Consider the following 20659-nt stretch of genomic DNA (forward strand, 5'->3'; position numbering starts at 1 on the left):
TGTGGATTGGATGGTCTCTAGCTCCATCTTATGGCTTCTGAAAGTATGGTCTCCTTCCTTAAGGCGCACATTACAATTTTTCACCACCCTGTATACGTATAAGGAAAAAATAACACAAACACATGGCAATGTAGACAATATATGATACAAGACACATATTACATATCACATGTCATCTTTATCACATATACACTGACCAACATATAAGTAAAGGTATTTTATTATTTTTTTTCCCTTCCAGCTATTTATAAATTACAGTATCTTATTTTTTCTTATCTTAGATATGCAGATTCTTTTTTTTCTTTTCAGCATATGACATAGAACAATGCAAAGTCCTGGACTTATTTCACTGGGGTTTGCAGTGCAAATATTGCAATTCAGGAAAAATAAATGATTGTTATCATCTTGATAATATTGTTATGAACATTATTAATATGTTTTTAATGCTCCTTCAGTAATATATAATAATACATCAGTAGGTCTTGTCATGTCACGGAAGGAAAAACACGAGTGTAAATAATAAAGTTAATGATGGCTGAATTCCATTTAGTTGCTTCAGTTTCCTGGTATTGTGCATGTTACATCATCATGTCCCTCTGGAAAACTCTGGGAAGTACAAATGAGCCATCGTTGATGTTATTACTAACACCTGTGCTTTTCCTACTGCACAAGTCAAAATGTGTGGTGTGAAATATGCCCAGAACAGTAAGATATTGAAACCTATTCAAACTTAACTTGACATAACATGTTTAGTGTTATTGAGAATTAATGAGAATTTTTCTCAGGCATGACCACAGGGTGCAGTTTATTTCGTATTCTCACCTCTGATTTTGGACATGAACTACTCAAATAATTCAACCTCAACAACAACCTGGAAAAGCAGTGAAGTAATCTCCCTCACATATTGTTTTTACATATGCTAAGTAAAAAAGAACAGCTACACAAAGTGGCTTGAAATCAACATTCCCCGCAGAATGGAGGCTGACGTGGTTTTGAATTTAGCAGAACATTTGTGGTACAACTGACCAAAACTCATAGGATTGCAACATAATGAGTCATATCACAGAGCACCCCATGTCCTGCATTTTCCTCATATTTTTGACTATCTGCCAAAAATGATAAAATAAAAGAAGTTCATCATAGTTTGTGAGTCAAGATTAAATAAAGCTTCAGAAAGGCAACATGGTGGTTGTCTGGTGTGCTGCTTTATCCTTAAATAAGTTATGAGACATTACTGAAAACATTTCATTTGATTTTATAAGAAGAAAGATGAGATGTGAGGTAAAAATGAAGTTGGTTCATATTTTGTCTATCAGTGTATTCTTTCACACTACATTTCCCAGACACCACGTGTCAAACAAACTGCTATAAAGGGTTTTTCCCTTTGATTTTCTCTATTATGGAAGTTTTTGTTTCTGTAGGTGGCGCTCAAGTGTTTGTCTCTTGCTCCTGATGCAAACTGTTCCAAATAAAGAAAATGGACAAATGCATCACTTCCTGTTAGTAATAGAGGATTTTTTTTCCCCCAGGAAAGAGCAAGCACACACCAGCTGCGTATTCATCAAGGAATGTAAATAGCTGCAAATTGAATGACTATTGTTCTACATAGATGAAAGTGACAGCAGCGCAACACATATTATGTAAAAAGAAAAAAAATCATTTTAAAAAGAGCTACAGCCGTCAAGTTGAAGCAAGGTGAAGGGACGCATCTGTGGTCCAACTGCTCCCTCTGTTGTGTGAAACAGAACACGTCACATCTTCTGACTCACACACTTTATCATTATTTATTTATTTAACACAGTTATTACAATAACTAAAGAATTTGTCCTCCTATCCAAATGATTTCTGTAACAGAGATTAGTTTATCTAAAGGATGACATGGCAATCAGATAATCTTCCTGGGATCAACAAACCAAACAAACATGACACGCGATATCACAAATATTAAAATTACATTCATATACAAATCAAAGCCAGTTGACACTGTGCAGACAGTAGTTATATTTCTAAAAAATCTAGATTTACTAGGTCAAAAAAAGAAAAACAAATCAATGCAGTTTGTTGCAGCTCTGTACAGTTGTTTTCAGTGCATTGGTTCTTGGCCTGGATATCACAATATGACTCCTATCGGCTGGTTGGTCCATTTCAATCATCACCTGATTTATCCTAGTGAAATGAAACAGTTCACTATCTTGTGAGAGTACACATTATCCTAATATTAACACCATTTTTTTAAGATACATGAGGCAGGTTATGTATTGATTATTTTAGGCAATAAACCTGCAGAATATATCTACAGAAATCCATAGGTGGATTTTAATGAAATGTGGTTAATTGCAGAAAAAGTAATCAGTTAATTATGAAGTTTGACTCACCTCTCCTGATACAGTCCTTATCTGTATCATGTTAGTTTTTTACCACCAGGTGATGGAAGATTGATTAGTCTGAGCTAGTCTGATTATCAGGCTATGCATGCTATTAATGGATGTTAAGCCATATACAAAATCAGAATAAAGTATTTTAAATTTCCTCTCCTAATACAATCTGATGCCAATATGTGTCTGACACTGAGGCAAACTGAAACCAATGTCCCCTTTTGCAAATAACAATAAAGTTATTATACTGTTATTGTTATTGTCAAATTGTGGGCAAGAAAATAATTAGGCTAATTATTACCTATTATGGTGGATATGATATGAAACTCGAACCAGCAAGGGTCCACCTAATAGTAGAAATTCATTTTTGTGTTTAATTTAAAGTTGTAGAAGAATTATGCTTGTTTTTTTTTATATATATATTTGTAAATTAAAAAAAAACAAACAAAACAGATGCAGACAGAGAGGAAGAGGTGGAGGAGGACAGGACGGGTGGATTATGGGTAATGTAGTCCACGGTGTGTTGATGTCAGGGGGAGGAGAGAGACTCGCAGACTGAGTCAGTGTGTGTTGGTGTGTAGATGTTGAGTGCACGGTGAAGAATTCAGTCGCTGGAGGACTTTTTTTTTTTTTTTCCTCCTCGTCCTACTTAAACTTATTTTCTTTAAAAAAACAACAAAAACCGACAGCGAGAGACGAGAGGAGGAGGCGGAAAATTTCGAAAATGCGAGAAGAAACCCAGGAAGAGAGTGTGTGCTTATTAAAAATTCAGCGCGGGAGAGCAGACAACATTATCGCCCCCCTCTTCAGATGACTTGTGGCAGCGGCAGTGAGGAGAAGCTACGCCGCTAAAAAGAAACAAACAAAAAAAAAACGGTGTTGAATGGGGTGAAACGAAGCGGGATTTTTTTTTCTTCCTCCAGGAGTCCAAAGCATTTCCCAAAAAAAAAAAAAAAAAAAAAAAGGGAAGGGGAGGAGAGGGGGGCAAAGAAAACGCCCTGCTGCTGCTGCCGCCTGTTGCTGCTGCTGCTGCTATCTACAACATTCAAACTTTTATCGCCGAGTTGAAGAGGGACACGGAATAAAAAATGCATCTTTCACTCAACGGGAGGTGATTCAAGCGTGACGTCTGTCTGCGAAGCGAACAAGGAGCTCCGCTTTTTTGTTTTTACTTGACAAGTTTTGCAGAGCCGCTTTTTCTTTTTCTTTTTTTTTTTTTTGTGGGGAATAATATTTTTCCTCCTCGTTGTGATTCCTGTTTTGGAGGCGAGCTGGGTGGGCTGAGGAGCCCCGAAACGCTGCTCCGCTAGGCCCACAGGCCATTAAAGCCACAGGAACAAAAGAGCTTTCACATGTCATAAAGACAAAGTTTGTCAGGAGGACGAAAAACCTTCTTCTTCTTCTTCTTGTTCTTCTTCGCAGACATTATTATAAGACACTCTTTTTAAGTTTAACTTTGGGAACGACACGACGCTGCGGTCATGTCGCTGGGCGCCGAGAGGAGGATGGAAACCCGGCTGAAGAAGCTGGAGGACATGATCCGAGACCCCAGGTCTGCCATAAACCTGGAAAGTTTGCTGGTAAGTCAGCTCGTAGATTATGAATGCTGCAGTGCTGTCTACACACACACACTCATAGGTAATGTAGCTGTATATCTCTGCATTAAAGTGACCTGCTGCTGTTAGCATTGTTTTCACAGGCAGTGATGCTGCATCTATCACAACAACAACAACAACAACATGAGGAGATCAGATGATGCCACACACTGTCCCAAAACAAAGAGGCTCGTGGTTGGATGTACACATGTTAGACAGGCCTGATTCAATAGTTGAGACTGAGTGCAGACTCTGTGAAGCGTGTCTGCAGATTAGGATTAACCCTCATGGTGTGTTCATGGAGGGCTGAAACTCCCCTCCTGGGTTAACAGTCGGGTCCACCACACCAGGATGGACCCACTACTATCTGCACACCTGATGAGGAAGGATGTTGTCTTGCCTGAGAGACTCCCAAATCTTAAAATGGACGTATTAATTAGACACCAGATTCTAGAAACTAGTACGACACGACTAGAGCTACATCATCCTACATCCAGAGGACATGCTGCCTCTGCTGAGCTGCTGAATCATAATTCATCCAAACATGCGTACATGCATGTGAAACAAAACCCTTAAATCTGTCCAAAACTCATAGCTCGGTTATATCCCGTCTCTACGTGTATATGTTACATAAGCGCAGGCGTGAGTCATCGGGATTCCACTTTGAGATGTCCTGCGTTCCCATGTATATTTCCCAGAAGCGAGCGGATGTGTTTCTAACACGCTTTCCTCTGAGCTGAAGTCTCATTTCCCCGTTTTTAACACGCCAAGATCGACTCACCTGTATTCATACAGCCCTTTTAATACGTCATGCTTTAACCATCAGATGATGGATTTTGTCTGATCTAGTCTGATTATGGGCGCACCGGTGCTGTAAACCGGATGTTGAGCATCATACATCAAATAAAATGTTTGACATGTTTTGTGTCCGACACTGAAAGTGAAATCAGTGAACTCTCTCTTTTAGACGATGAAGTTTTACTCCCCTGTTATTCGACACAGGATTTGATACTAGATGCCAGAAATAAACTGTAACTCAGAAGTGGATCTGGTGAAGAAGTACACGGGGTATACCCCTCGACAGATCCTTCTGGCAAAGCTCTGTGATGACCTGCAGTTGCATAAGCCAGTGGAAAAATCCTCCTATTGTTAGACCAGACGTTTTTTTTTGGTGTTGAAGGAACTAATAAAACTGAAGTTGAGAGAAAGCTCTTGTGATGCTCTGCTCAGAGACGGTCAAGGACACCTCGCCTCTGACTGTAATTCAGAGCCGACGCTGTGTCACAGCACCGACTTCAGCTGTAAAGTTACGTCCGTCTTTGTGGCGGTGTTTGAATTTCTGGGCCCCCTAACTGGATCTGACAGAGGGCAAACAGACTGTCGGGTCTATCTCAAAAAGCATCACCTCACCCCCTTTTAATGGGCCCCATCTAGCTCGAGGCCCCCTTGTACATACCCCCCACCTCCATACTACTTGAGGCACTCCTGGTCTGTTCCCTCTTTCCCTTAAAAACGTTTAGCCGAATACTTGCTCGAACACCGACGGTGTTTACTTCCTGCACGCGAGCCGGAGAGATAGAGGTGTTGAGTGTTTGAGACAAAAGTTGAGTGGGAAGCATGCGTAGGAGAGAGCGGCCCTGCAGTTTTCCATTTTTAGCCGCCTCGGCACTGTCGCTGGGATCGAGAAGTTTTGCTGCTCACGGTGGGGATTCAAAAACACACACCTTCGTGTACACATTAAACACAGAGGGCTCAGAAATGCAGGTGGAATAAAAACATGCATACTTTAAGTGCCTTAATAATTGCTCACAGGCTCATATTCGGTAAACAGTGAATCACAAAGCCCCTGCTATTGTGGCATGGCAACAGTGGAAAGAAAAGGAAAAAAAGAACCATCAGAAGAAGCTGCTCTGTCGACTAATATATAGTCTCCTAAATAACTATGTAATTAATTTCAGGTTTGTACTTTTCCGTCGACTCGAAGTTCGATGTATTTAGGGCTTGCTGAGGAGCGGTGGGCTGACTACCCTGAGGATACGGAAAGCTGACAGGGAGGAATCTGCAGCATCTGTCAAGTAAACTCAGTGACCTTCCTGTAAAGAAAACTGACCCCTTTTCATAAGCTGGAATGTACAGACTTGCGCTCTCGTTCTAATTACGGTGCAGGTTTCTCTCTGAAGAATTTTGTCTTTTTGTAATAATCCCTCAACTCACGATAGAACAGAACACTCAGCAAGAATCACACGAACGGTGCTTTAATGACGCCGTGCGCTGTGGTCGTAGAAACTCTAAATCACTATATTGCCTCTATCAGCATTCAATCCAATGTAACCTGTCTCCCCTGCTGCCAAGTGAAGTGATCATTATTTGGCAGCACACCACTGCTGACCAAAGTACTGGACTTGACTTGGCAGCGGCGAGTGCAGAGATTGTCGAGGGCGGTGCAGAAAAAGAAAGGGCTTTTATTTTTTTTTTTTTTTTTTTTTTTGTCGAGATAAAGAAAAATATGGACACTTGATTGCAAGTCGCATAAGTTGCCTTTCGGCCGTCCTTTAAGGAAATGACCTCACTGAGTAAATAGTTGGCAGCTATATATGGGGCTCAAAGTCCCTGCGAATGACTGCACTTTCCCCTTTCACTTTTCAGCCTTATCTCTTCTTCTCTGGCACTGCTTCTCTCTCTCAGCCTGCAAGCTCGGCCCCTCCTCTCAAAGGCTTGTTAAACACACTGCAGGTATTTTAACTGTAGACTCCAGTCCAAAGCCTTTTTGACTCTGCTGCAGAACTTAAGTGCGAACGATATGAGATGTGGAGAGCTCAAAGGTCGGCGTGATGTCTTCCAGGGTCGTTTCTTTCCTCCTCACGATCCTCTTCTTACTCAGCATTAGGTGACAAACTAAAAATGCATAGTGTTGGTTAGTCATTCCAGTCCCTCCACTCCCTTTTCCTCTCTTTGTTTCTCTCATCCATCTCCACTCACATATATTCCTTTCTTCCTATTTAGTCCACTCGCCTCCAACCTAATGTTTATCACATCCTCAATCATCTCTGTTCCTTTGCCCTTGTTGTTGCCCTCTGCCCATACTGAAACGTCTTCCTTTTAACGTGTAGGTCTTTAGGGATCGTGGGGATAACCCCCCCCCCTTGTTCTCTTGTCTTTGCCCTGATAGTCAACCTGAGTGTCCACTTCGTCTCAGGAGTGCAGTTGAGTTGCTCTCAGCCAAGCAGCAGCAGCAGTCCCGGCTTCAATGTGCTAGCTGGATAGAAACACTGCCTTATAAGGCACTAGGGACGGTGGCCCCAGCCAATTTTTTTTTTCTTCTGCAAAACAAGCCAGTCTCTCTGCTCCACACCTCCTCTGGTGAGACGCTCAGGCCTCTGCGCGGCCTTTTTTTGGTTTCTTTGCTCCACTCCAGTGAAGAAGACCCGGCCGGCGTCTTCCGAGTGCGCCCTCAGCCCGGTCTTAAAATGTCACACGTCTCATCAGCTATGTATCATCTGGTCTTCTAGTTTCCACCAGGATTTAGTTTGAACTGCAGATGTTCTTATGTTGTCTCTGTCCACTTAAAAAGTTTATGTTCTTCACCAATAGGTTCAACATTTTGGCACATATGCTTGTATCTTTCCACCAGCGAGATGTCTATACGGTGAATATGCGGCTACGGCTAGTTAGCTTAGCTTAGCACAAAGACTGGAAACAAGGGGAGCATCTAGCCTGGCTCTGTCTGAAAAGCTAATAACCAGCTAAAGCTCGCTAATCAACGCGTTAGTTAGTTTTTAATCTTTGAACAGAAGATGGAAGTGTTTGTGTGGTTGTATGTGAGTATCTTTTTTGGCCATAGGACTTTCTGAAGTCGCCACCGGTTGCCTGGCAACCTGACTGTGAGGCAAGACTTCAGGGGTTTGCTGCACGTGGCGGAGGTGCATAATCTCCCGTTAAAAACCACAGTGTTCCCTTTTTGCACTTTGGTTGGTCTGTACAGATTAAACCAGCGAGATATGAGGTGTCAAATCAAGAATTACAAAGTGATTTCACAGGGTGCCGTGTGGCACATTGTTTATCTCACAACATTAGTAACACAGGTAGCTCAAATTGTGTGCACAGGTGGACCTTAGACGGTGAACGTTGGCGTTAGTGCGTGTTTATTTGTAGATTTGGGAACCCTAAATCCGTCTCTCCATATCTCTGCTTGTCCAGGTTTTTTTTTGTGATAAACGAGCTGCAATTAAGTTTATTAGGGCAGGTTATTGTTTGATTTCCAGTGCACTGTGATCATCTGATAGCTGTTTACTGTTTATCTAAGATTAAACTCTTTCTGGCAGGTACATTTTGTCCAAATTTTTCAAGAAGCAGTGTCTTGGGAATAAATCTCGCTGTGACTGATAAACCCTGAGTCTTGTTCCTTTTCTTTAAAAGGGAAAAGGACCCCCCCACCCCCCTCCTGCTGTGAAACACTTGTTACAAACTGAGCAGAAATCAAAGTCCAGCAAACACACACGCACTCATGTAAACATACACATACTTCACAGCACCTTGATTACACATTATATAATACTTTGAACAAATAGACACGAGCCGATTCGAGGTCCACCTTCACAGGGATGTGAGAAGGAATGCGAAAAATGAGGAAGAATCTCCAGATATGAATGGGTACGCTGTGTGTCTAGAAACACTAAGATATTGCTTAACCTCATATTACTCTTACCACTGCGACTGCGCTGCAGCCGAGTTCATCTGGTTGCATGATAAACCTTTAACTAAACGGCCTCGAATCTCATCCATTCTCGTAATGTGACATTTGGACTGGAAACAAAGCCCGCGACGGGGCGTCTCGATGTGTTCATCAGGTAGATGGTTCTCATGTGAAAGGAAACGTGTACACCCTAAGATTTGTCTTAATCTGCCGGATCTTCTTGTCTAGACATAAAGACTGTTGCTGAGATAATGTGGCCGCGCGCACAACCTTCAAGAGCAATGCAGCGGTGGTTTAATTTAAAGGCAAACTTGTGTCTTGGCGAATAAAACAGGAGTTTTCAGAGGTCACGACTCTGTTATGAAGATCTGACTTCTCGAGGAACTTTCACTTTCCACGGCGATCACCACAACAAGGTCGTGAGTTCTGCAAAGCAAATATGCGGTCAGCATGAAAATCCTTGAATTCAGCTGTTGGTTTATGCAAAACCTTCCATCCTGTTGTCGCGTTCAAAAAGGCTTGATACCTTGAGTCTCGTTGTATTTTTAGTTTTTCAATGAGTGTGTGAGCAGAGCAGAGAAGAGAAGTGAACAGGAGTCTCCCACGCATAACACACACACATAAACCAACCATCTGGCCTTGATGTTATCATTCCATCACAACCTGCTGGTGAAAAACACGTCCTCCTACACACATACGTGCACTTCGTCTAACGCGCAAAAAAAACACTTATGCATGCACAGGACGGGCGCTTTGTTTGTGTCCGTTTTTCTCGAGCAAACTCGTCATTCACTTGATCTTAGCAACACACACACACGCCGCATTGTGTGCGACCACAGCAGGGACGCACGCTCGGACAATGCAGCGCTCATTAGCAAACGGCTATGGATTGTCAGTGAGTTCATACAGAATTCATTTCCTTTAATGAACAAACAAGAGCGTTTGTGTCCGTGTATGAGAGTTTAGTCGAGCGGTGTTGAGGCCGGCGGTTCTAATTCAGATAGTTTGTGCCAATACAAAAAGAATATTTCCATACAAATGTAACCATGTTCATGCAAAGGGGTTGAAACTGAAACCCTAATTCAGCCTGATGATGTCATTCAAGCCTTTTTATGGCACGTATATCTATTCAGCGACTGGGAAACTGGTATGGTTTACTGCTTTTAGATAAGGAAGTATGTGAGAAAATCATAACAAAACAATTAAAGTAATAAGGATGGATTAATATTGATACTAATTCACTGGTTCTAGCTTCTTAAACATGAATATTTTCTGGTTTTCTTACTTTTACTTTGAAGTACTTTGGGTTTTGAGACAGTTCGAGACATGACAGTGTGCTCTGAGAGGTTGCGATGCCTAGTTTTTGATAATCACTCCAGGAATAGTAGGGGATGAAAGTTCCTGGCACCCTTTTTGGGAACACAAATCGATAATGAATATAAATGTTGGTTGCAGCTCTAGCAGAGAGCTTGTTGTTTACACCTGCCATATCACATAAATCTTATGTTTCTATGTGTTTCGCTCTATAGAACATGAACATAAATGTTCCCATAACATAACCCACTGCCGCTGTAATGCCATGCTCATGTTTTCTTACATTAAACGAGACAAGACATTACATGAATTTAGAAAGCCGGACCTTACGTTCATGCAGTCCTCCCCTATTTTCCCTGGCACATTCCTCGGTATGCTTTATAATATAGCGCATGTGCCAAAAATGCATAGGGCACAGGAGCATGGGACAGAAATCTGTCAAATGCAAGAGTGAGACATACTCTTGTAATTCCCCGTGGAGGCATTAGCCGTGCTATTTGTGAGCCTCTGCAGGATTCCTGCCGTCGTGTCTTTCTTGGAGAGTTTACGGGCCCTGCCTGGCACGGTCCTCCTCGACTCTGCCCGGCCCACCGTTTATCCCCACAACTATTTTTAAAACGGCTGGAATTCAATCAAAACATTAACTTTCTGCTCAATCCTTTTAAAGCCCAGAGCGGTGCTGCTTGTTTTCTGTTCCACATGCCGAGTGATGAGATGGGCATTTTTTTTTGCTGGGGGGGGGCTGATAACTGCATATGGGGAACAGGGGGAAGAGTTTGCAATGCGAGAGGCTTTGAATAGTTTGGGTTATTCCGCTCTGTGTTTAGCTCCTTTCAAGTCAGCATCATCACATTCCTGCCTGGTGGATCCACGTGGCTTTTTATAGGGTGATAAAGAGTGGAAGCACGCAGATCGACAGCTCCGTAATGTCAACAGCAGGTTGGGTAAATAAAATGGAAAAGAATAGAATGTGCCGAAACGGAGCGCTTATAAAACTCCTGCCTGCCGTTCCTCTGTAACTTCAACTGGTTTCAACTCTTTGTATTTTGCAGGAGTTGCTAAGCAACCAGCCATAATAACCCACTGGCTGGGTTACAGTATAGCAGAGATAAAATGCTGAAGTGCCATCTAATAGATACATAACAACTCCTACTGATAAGGCTAACTGGACAGATACCTCTATCGCTCAGGATGACATTATCGTAAACCCGTCACCGTATCTCGTACAAGGAAGTGTCCCATATGTCAGGCTCGGGTTTAGGAGCTGACATCATGGTGTGTAATTATTTAGATCCATTGTTACACAAAACAAAATCCCCTTTTTTTTTGTTGTAAATGAAGCGTTAATGTGGATGAGGAAAGGGAGGCTCTGCGGCTCTCTGGAACAGGTCCAGATATGTCAGATGCATTAAAGTTTTAATGGTCGATCCAGCTTTACACTTCCCCAGACACATGTCAGTTATTTAATATTTATAAATAGCCGCTTTGACTGCAGTAGCAGAGAAATGCCCTCCAGAGTCTTGTTGGCATTTTTTTTTTTTTTTTACAGTCACACTAATGGAAGCAGATTAGAAGAGCTGTGTGCAGCCATTTCTCTTGTGTAACACCAGTGCACTAAACGGCTTATTATGTATGACTTATAAGGCCTCTGCGACTCACGATATTTTGATATCTTGTGGTGAATAAAGGTATTTTAAAGGGGAATGCCACCCATTTTCACACGTCACTATGATACTTCCAAGTGCAGTTTGCTTTGCGAAAGAAAAAAACAAACATCGAGATCCACCAACCTATTTTCTCTACTACCGTAGGGACCTCTCGCCATCACCAAGGAAACACATGTATTTATTTATTCATCCGTCCTTCCTCCACACTTGATTGATCTTGTTTAATACGGAGATGTAGACATGACAGAGAAAGGACTAACATGTCACAAGTCCAGTTTGCAGATTGCGGGGAATGTTTGCTACATGCCTGCAGCGAGTCCAAGCGTTGCAACAGAGTGTTTACTTTGTATTTCTCGTGGCAACTGTCGACGAACAACTTTTGCCATCTTTTTCATGTCCAAAGTAGGAAATCTGTGAAACCGAATCTCCCCTCTTCCTCGGGAGTCTTTCTATTTCGATACAGAGCGCCGACTTCCTGTAACCACCATGCTGCTTTGTTTTGACACCTCCACCCTTTACAGCGTGGCAACACGTACATGATTGATTATTAATGAATCCTCGCGACGCGCTGTGACCTTTTTCTTTACAAAACACTTCTGAACTATTCAGTGACACTGAATCTTAAGTTTGCTTTGACAATGCCTCGTTTCCAGGCATCGCGTTGGACAGGAAAAAGCTGCAGCACGTCAGGTACAGCTCCACATGTGGCCTGTCCCAGCTGTGTCCAGCTGTTCTTGCCTCTGCAAACCATCATCCTTTTTTCTTTTGCCTCTGATCACACAACTGAGGGAGAATTAGGCATGTTTTACTACTGAAAGTAGACGGCAGCCCCTGTCAGTTCTCTTCAAGAAAACCAAAACGTGTTGCGGTTTCATTTACTTCTGAGAAATCAATTCGACCACGCAAATAGTCATGAAAGTTGTCGTATGGATGCTGTCATCTCAGCATCTGGGAACACAGATTTCAGCCTGCAACCTCAGGACCTTTTGGATCATGAGTCGCTATGAAACCAGGTGTTAAATCACACAAGCATTCGATTCTCATAAATGCACAGACCTGCATTCTACAGTTTTAAAATCAAACAACATTGGAAACTAAATGCAGTTTATTTGAGGCCTGTGGCATCATTTTTGTACGTACTGTAGGTACGTACACAAATGTACTCCTGGCACCACACACGGTGACGAATAATTAGTCTGAAGTTATTTGGAGATGCAAGTACATAGTCATAGATCCTGTTTATCAGCCTTCTTCTGTTTCCTGGCTGAAGAGTGAAGTAATAATAAAACTTTTTAAGTGGAAAAAGTTCACCACTCTTGTTTCCCCCCCTGTAGCTTGACATAACCACAGCAAGGTTATGTTGCAACCAAAGCAGCTACATGTTTTAAATGTGAGACGTAAAGACATCATGGACCCGCAGTGTGTGTATGCATGAATCGGTAAGTGTGAAAAAAACGATAGGGCGATGGTTTTAACTGTTGCTTTGAAGATGTTTCGGCAAGTCAAACTCGCGAACTCGCCCGAGATCCAATGCAGGGCATGCATTCTATGCCCGGTCATACCTGTTGCTGCTAGACATGTGTACATATTTAATTATTTTCATTTTTGGCTGCAGATGAATGCAGAGGGGCAGTGGTAGCAGAGAATGCTGCTTCAGAGGAAATGACTTGCACACAGGGACTGGCTTCATGACACAGTGAGATTATCTGTCAGCCCTGGGGTGGGGTGGATCATTTCCTGTATTGCCGTGCTTGTGGGGAGATTCTCGTGTATGTGTACGCCCGGCGAGTGTGTGCATGTGTGTGTGTGTTTTTTCCCTTAAATAGTAGTTTTGTGTGAGGTCAGTCCTTTAATGGGGAAGTGAAGTCGATATGATGAAACGGAGTGTGCGGCGGGCTCGCTGCAGACCGACTCGCAGTTGAGCGGAGAACGATGGAGAGAGAGCAGGAGGAAAGGCGAGATAAGACGAGGAGTGAGAGCAGCAGACAAAGGGCGAAAGAGACGAGGGAAAAGTGGAGGAGGAAGTGAGAGAAACATGAAGCAGACTGTGCCATCCTGTACAGCGCTGTAATGAGGGGAGAACAAGAAGAGAAGAGTTTGAGACAAGCCAGTTTAGACCACTGGGTCAGAGCGGGGTTCTTGTGTTCTCTGTTGGCTCGGTCCAGTGTTTCAAACGGCTCCTCATTGACCGTTCAGGAATGCGTGGCTGACAAAAGTTGATAGATGACTTCCTTATTGTTACACACTGTAACGATTAGAGGTTTGCATCAGTCTGTCTTCTGCTTATGTAATGGTTTCCCTACATCGCCCCGGGTCAAGCTACGTCTATTATAAAATGAATGAGCGCCACAAATAGTCAGCTTGTGTTCAGTGGAGCGAACATGCCGCTGCGGTGCTGCAGTCCGATTCCCAGACTCTGTCTGGGGTCTGCTGCGACACAAATGAACACACAGTTCACCGAGTGGAGTATAAAAGCATGTAAAACACCGACGTAAAGACCTAAGACACTCGATTCATACGCAGCCTTGAAACTGGCAAAGTGTAATACGATAGAAGATAGATACTTTATGAATCCCGAGGGGAAATTCAAGCATCAAGTGGCAGCATGAGACACAGTAAACACACAGTAAAGTTAACCTATAAGATAAAACTGGATTTAAATCCACTGTGCTAAGATCTTTACAAATAGAAAACTGTATAATATAAATTAAATGATTTAGAATGGAGTTTCAGTAGAAATACAAAGCTTTAACCTAAATTAAAAGTACTCTTCTGTTTATCTTTTATTTGCTGCTTTTCAAACCGTAGCAAGTTTTTAATGATTTATCTATTTTATCTAACTTACTTCTGATCTGCCTGTCCTCATCATACCTCTAATTTTCTTTACGCGTGTCCATAGAAGTGTTTGATCTAACATATGTCTGCGTCCGACGAACAGATTAAAGCCCCTCTATTACAGAGAGAAATTCCATGTCATGATGTTTTGCTCTTCACTGGAGTCTTCTTAGAAACTCAAGTGTTGACTAACAACATCAGTGTGTCATGTTATTTCCTCTTAAGTTGATCCATGAGAAGCTATTTATGTTCGTGTTCACGCAGACGTGTTGAAAGAAAGAAATGACCAAATTAAGAATTCGGTTCTTCACCAGACTTGCACTGCTGCCTGGAAGTGTCTACGCATCTTTGACTGACTCTCTTCAGAATAGTCACGGAGACGGTGTGTTCATCATTTGTAAGCACAAGAACGTCATTTGAGAGAATCAAGTGGGCTGCTGCTGCTGCTGCTGCTGCTGCTGCTGCGGCGTGTGATGATGATGATGATGATGATGGTGGAGAAATGAGTCATCCCCTCTCCCTCTCTGACTCTCCACTAAAACCATTTTCTTTGCATGTAGCTGCTGTTTATGTTGAGTCTGTCAAGTTGATCAGCGCTGAATGAAGCGCCCGGGCTGCAGCTGTTGGTTTTCATTCAGCCTTGCCGGGCAGCAGCAGCAGCAGCAGCAGCAGTGGTGTGTGTGATGTGTTTTTGTTCTGCGCAGTGGTGAGAGAATATACAGAAAATAAACTCTCCTTTAGAAATGCAGTCAGTGGTTAGTAATGTTAAAGTTTGAACCTCGGCCCCCGCGCTCCTCCTGCCTTTATTGGGTAAAATGTGTTCACCAGTTGGTTTTGCTCAATGTTTTGTAAAATGTTTTTTTTTTTTTCATTTTCAATGGCACTGTTGCCACACTGCGCTGCTCATGAGAGTTAAGTAAGTCTGAAATGACACATTTCCTCTGCGGTTGGCTGCTATCAGACATTCACGTTATGAAAAACATTAATGTCTAACATTAAGTGTCCAGTAAATATTTAAACTCATTTAGCTGATTTAGTGTTTTTCACGTAAGCCTCATAACCTCCTCCTTGAGTGCGATGATGTGTGTAAAAAGACACTCGATTAGTCATGTTTCAATCGCAGCGTGACGCACGCTCCTCGATGCGAAGAATGTGTTAGAACTTGCGCTCGTCTGAGCTCTGTCGCCAGCGTTGCTGTGTACTTGAACGAAGTGATAAGAGCAGCTGGTTGTCTTTTAAAATGCTGCGTGATTTCACACACGCAGTCTGTACTCGTTTTATTCGCTCAGCGCTGCATCCGATGTCAACATGGACGCGCAGGAAATCAAAAGGTCCTGGTTTCCTCTGAACCCTCTCATTAGCTCGACAGATATGAAACCCATTCTTTGTTTTTCAACCTATGTCAGACACTGCGTGTGTTTTATTCTATTTAGGTTTGATCATATTCACTAAAATTTTGCTGTAACCTGACATAATATATTTCCTTTCCAGATATAAGATATTCAAGGCGTTTCCTACCTTTCACGACTGTTGATCAATGCTTCTTTCTTTCTGTGTAGGACTCCATAAATGCACTGGTCTTAGACTTGGACTACCCAGCACTACGCAAGAACAAAAACATCGAAACCTTCTTAAACAGATGTAAGTAGCTTTTGTGTGAGATGAGATTTGTTGGTGCCGTGGGTCACTTCACAGCATTACTCGCTGATTCTTTATTCTCTTTTTTACTCAGATGAGAAAGTCATTAGACAGACTCGAGACCTCCAGATGAAGTCCGAAGACTTTGACAGAGTTAAGGTCATTGGTCGAGGGGCGTTTGGTGAAGTCCAACTGGTGAGTATTGGTTTAGGCTGTCGCTTTCTGGAAGACTACACATACATGCATTGTAATTGTAACACCTTATAAATGATGCACTGACTTTTTTCTAGTCACAGCCTTTGAGAAAACCTAAAATTAACGTACAGCTATGAACTCAGAAGACACTTACAGACATTTTTAAGGCAGTCTGTGACTTGATGTCTCTTTTTAATGCACTTTTTACACTTGTGTGTAACCTGTACTTCAACGTTTGGCTCAAATTCTCTGCTACTTCCTTCAGCTCTTAATAACTTGGGTCTTGTCGCCTTTCAGGTCCGGCATAAAGCCTCTCAGAAGGTCTATGCCATGAAGCTGCTGAGCAAGTTTGAGATGATCAAGCGCTCGGACTCGGCTTTCTTCTGGGAAGAGAGGGACATCATGGCCTTCGCCAACAGTCCCTGGGTCGTGCAAGTATGACATTTTTATTTTAACACTCAACTGATGACTTTTCTCTGGTGCTACTCGCAAAGCTGAAAGAGGCTGTGTGTGTCATGTATAAGATGTAGTTCATACATTCAGCTATGTCATAGAGATCAGTGCTAACTCTCATCACTTGGTGTGTTTTGTGTCATTCAGTTGTGCTGTGCCTTCCAAGATGAGCACTACCTCTACATGGTGATGGAGTACATGCCAGGAGGTGACCTGGTCAACCTCACCAGCACCTACGACGTGCCGGAGAAATGGGCAAAGTTCTACACAGCGGAGGTGGTGATGGCCCTGGATGCCATCCACTCCATGGGCTTCATCCATCGGGACGTCAAGCCTGACAACATGCTGCTGGACAGGCATGGACACCTGAAGCTGGCCGACTTCGGCACGTGCATGAAGATGGACTCTGTGAGTCACCAAAGCTTCCACCAGCAGTTTGTTTCTTTTACCGGAGAGTCTGTTTTTTTGTAAACGCGTAGTCTATTATGATGCCAGCAAAATGGCTGAGTAGAATATCAACACTGTTTTGGAAACAAGGTGCACAGCACGGAATAAGACTCTGAGCTGTTTGGTGGTGAAGCAGGCTGTAGTGTCGGGTTTTCTCCTGCAGAGATTCAGCTCACTGAAGCGACATAATGTATATGAGCAGATGAATAATTCCGTAATCATGAACCTAATCGGAATAGGCTATAATGTCAAAACACACTTTTGAGATTTTGAAGGATATTGATTCCTGGATTTTTGTTGCAGACCGGCATGGTGCACTGTGACACAGCTGTCGGGACTCCAGACTACATTTCTCCAGAGGTGCTGAAATCCCAGGGAGGAGACGGCTATTATGGGAGAGAGTGTGACTGGTGGTCCGTCGGGGTCTTCATCTTTGAGATGCTCGTTGGTCAGTGAACATTTAATGGAAGTGATTTGACTGAACAAGTGGAAAGACACTTTTTCTGGGCATTCCTTGTCTTGTAGATGTTGGAATCATTTCAGGACCACAAACAAACGTTGAATCCAATAATCTGTCGCACTTTATGAGAGCTAACTCACTGTAATTGCTGGTAGGCGACACACCGTTCTACGCCGACTCTCTGGTGGGAACCTACAGTAAGATCATGGACCATAAAAACTCCCTCAACTTCCCAGATGATGTGGAGATCTCCAAAGATGCCAAGAATATCATCTGTGCCTTCCTGACTGACAGGTAGGAAGAGTTATAGTCACACGTTGAGGTCATTGAGCTCCACAAAACACACTTCTGTTTGTTGTGAAAGAAAAGTATGTATGATCTACTCGCTTCTTAATTGCTTCACGACTAAAATATGTATCAGTAGGTGTTGTTTGTTTGCCTATCGCTGCTGATACTGCCGAGGCCAAAGGGTGCTCATTGCTCTGCCACTCATTCGCTCTCTTTGTTTTGAGGGAGGTGCGGTTGGGCAGAAACGGCGTGGAGGAAATCAAGCGTCACCCTTTCTTCAAGAATGACCAGTGGACCTTTAACACCATCAGAGACAGTTAGTATGACTACAGTTCATTCACCTCAGCCCGATAAAACAAACGTTTCTACGTGGATCAGACACTAAACAAAGAATCCTTGCAGCTGTATCCGAGCACAAGGTTATTTATTAGGCCGAAACTCCAAGGTTTTGTTTACACAGCACTTCCTTCATTTTCCCAGCCATTCACACTTTTTTTTTTTTCCTTTCTTCCTCTCTTCTTGCTTCTTCCTCAGCCGTCGCACCCGTGGTCCCAGAGCTCAGCAGTGACATAGACACCAGCAATTTTGACGAGATTGAAGAAGACAAAGGCGATGTGGAAACTTTCCCCACACCGAAGGCTTTCGTTGGAAATCAGTTGCCGTTTGTTGGCTTTACTTACTTTAAAGAAGACCAGTAAGTATCGAATCCAAGATCAGTTCTTGGCTGTGGTCTTGACTTTGTGTTGACTTTGTTTCTTTCTTCAGGTTACTGAACGCTTCCAACAATATCTCGGTGACTCGTGAGAATTCAAAAGGAGAGGTAGGTGTACGCGTGTGCACACACACACACACACACACGCACGCACACACTCACTGCCAGGTACACCTTGAGCACCTCCAGTAACAGCGTCCGTCCCAAGCTTTTCAGGAAATAAATAAGGCCAGGCGTCAGTTTACATGCCCACACAAAAACAGGCCTGTTGACATGGCGATCAGTCCAGCTCCGTGCTGTAAGACATTAAGGATTAAAATAGAAACGACTCAGAACAGGATTTATTTTCCTGATCCCGTGATTTATTAGTACTTTGTTAGAATTTCAGTGTTCTTAGCCACACAGAAGGGCATAAGCAGCTTTCAGTGTAAGTGGCTGAGCTAAAAGCTAATCTCTTACAGACTTCAGTCACTAACTCAAACAGCCCAAACTGTCAACTGCCACATTTGAGGAAGACGACAAAGGCCCAGGTTTTATTTTTAGTTTGATGTTCCCTCTTGATAAACTGTCACCACAAAATAGTTATATGCTCAGAAGTGTGTTTAACACATGTAGAAACATTTCATCTTGAGAAGTTTGCAAGAGCTTATCCTGTACGTTCACTTACAAAACTTAAATGTCTAAATAATAGGTCAGTATTAGGAAGGAAGGACGGTGACGTACAGTAAAGACAGTTTCTGAACTTTTGAACTTCATTTAAGTCACCAGGACACGTATGATCGGTTTTTGTTTTGTCTTCACAGTCGGCAGCGCTGCAGAAGAAACTGCGCCTCCTGGAGGTGCAGCTCAATAATGAGAAGCAGGTCAAAGATGAGATCGAGCACAAATACAGGTACGGGAGCTGTGGAAGAATTACGCAACAATGGAAGCTTTACTTCATGTTGCATCAGTGACAGACCTGAGCACAGTTGCCATCACTGTCATCACTCTCGTACATGTTCTGTTTTTTTTGTTTATTCTGCAGAGCTACCACTAGCCGCCTGGACAAAATCTCCAAAGAGCTTGAGGAAGAGGTAAGCCAATCACCCTGAAACAACAGTGCAACTACTGAATCTACACCTGTTAGTGTTGGAGTCCACTTGCTTATGTTTGGCTCTGTCTTACTTTTAATATTTTCTGGTGCAATGATCCGGTTTACCCTCCAGGATTCTTTTATGGCGTTTCCCCAAAAACTGTATTTAAAGCAGAATAATGATTTTCTCACTGAATGCCCAAATGTCATATCCAGAGAGGTTCAGCTGGAGCGCCCGCCGAATTCTAATAGCCACATTAAAATGTCTGTGGGGGTTGGATTTGTGTTGATCCCTGATTGGATTCTCAGGAAACATTTCTTTATAAAGCGTATTATGGAACCACAGAGCTGTGAAAGCTGCCTCATAGGAGACGTTGAACAAAGTATTTACTGACTGATTTTTTTTTTTTTAGGTGAGCAGCAGAAAGAATCTGGAGTCGAGTCTAAGGCAGCTGGAGAGAGAGAAAGCCCTGCTGCAGCACAAGAGCCTGGAGAGCCACCGCAAGGCCGAGAGCGAGGCCGACAGGAAGCGTTGCCTGGAGAACGAAGGTGACGCGAGACACACACGCATTTTACACACACACGCATTGTAGATTCTATAAAAATATGTTCATGAAGATGCGACACGATGATTACTGCTGTAGTGAGACTTAAAGATTGTGTAAAAAAAAAAAAATGGCAGCTGTGTTTTGATATCACATTTTTCAGAGGCCATCTAATTAACACACGAAGTAACAAACTTTCTTTTTAACACCGTTAATATGGCGTCAAGTGAAATGTGGCCATCTTGTATGAATTTACTCATTTTCATTTTAGAAGTAGAAGTTTTGGTGGTGGTTTACAGACAGACTGATATAATCTGGACAATACTGCCATCACCTGGTCGGACAGACATCTTAAACAGTGTGGAAATAC

The 20659-nt window shown here is 42.7% G+C and overlaps 1 protein-coding gene across 3 annotated transcripts in view; it reads left to right on the forward strand.

Annotated features, from left to right (window-relative positions):
• The first annotated feature begins 2912 nt into the window (after positions 1–2912).
• Positions 2913–20659, forward strand: part of rock2a (rho-associated, coiled-coil containing protein kinase 2a) — a 29892-nt gene continuing 12145 nt past the window's right edge. For 2 of the 3 annotated variants that reach the window (XM_027274957.1, XM_027274956.1), the window contains exons 1-13: positions 2913–3955; positions 16039–16120; positions 16212–16312; positions 16610–16747; positions 16913–17173; positions 17516–17660; positions 17828–17966; positions 18185–18276; positions 18495–18654; positions 18726–18780; positions 19476–19564; positions 19697–19745; positions 20158–20293. In XM_027274957.1, the coding sequence (XP_027130758.1) occupies positions 3857–3955; positions 16039–16120; positions 16212–16312; positions 16610–16747; positions 16913–17173; positions 17516–17660; positions 17828–17966; positions 18185–18276; positions 18495–18654; positions 18726–18780; positions 19476–19564; positions 19697–19745; positions 20158–20293 (1546 nt within the window). In that variant the 5' untranslated portion in view covers positions 2913–3856. The remainder of the gene's footprint in view (positions 3956–16038; positions 16121–16211; positions 16313–16609; positions 16748–16912; positions 17174–17515; positions 17661–17827; positions 17967–18184; positions 18277–18494; positions 18655–18725; positions 18781–19475; positions 19565–19696; positions 19746–20157; positions 20294–20659) is intronic. The other variant, XM_027274958.1, reaches the window with a different exon arrangement.

This window comes from Larimichthys crocea, chromosome XXIV (assembly GCF_000972845.2).
Source record: "Larimichthys crocea isolate SSNF chromosome XXIV, L_crocea_2.0, whole genome shotgun sequence".
In the NCBI taxonomy this organism is placed as follows: domain Eukaryota; kingdom Metazoa; phylum Chordata; class Actinopteri; family Sciaenidae; genus Larimichthys; species Larimichthys crocea.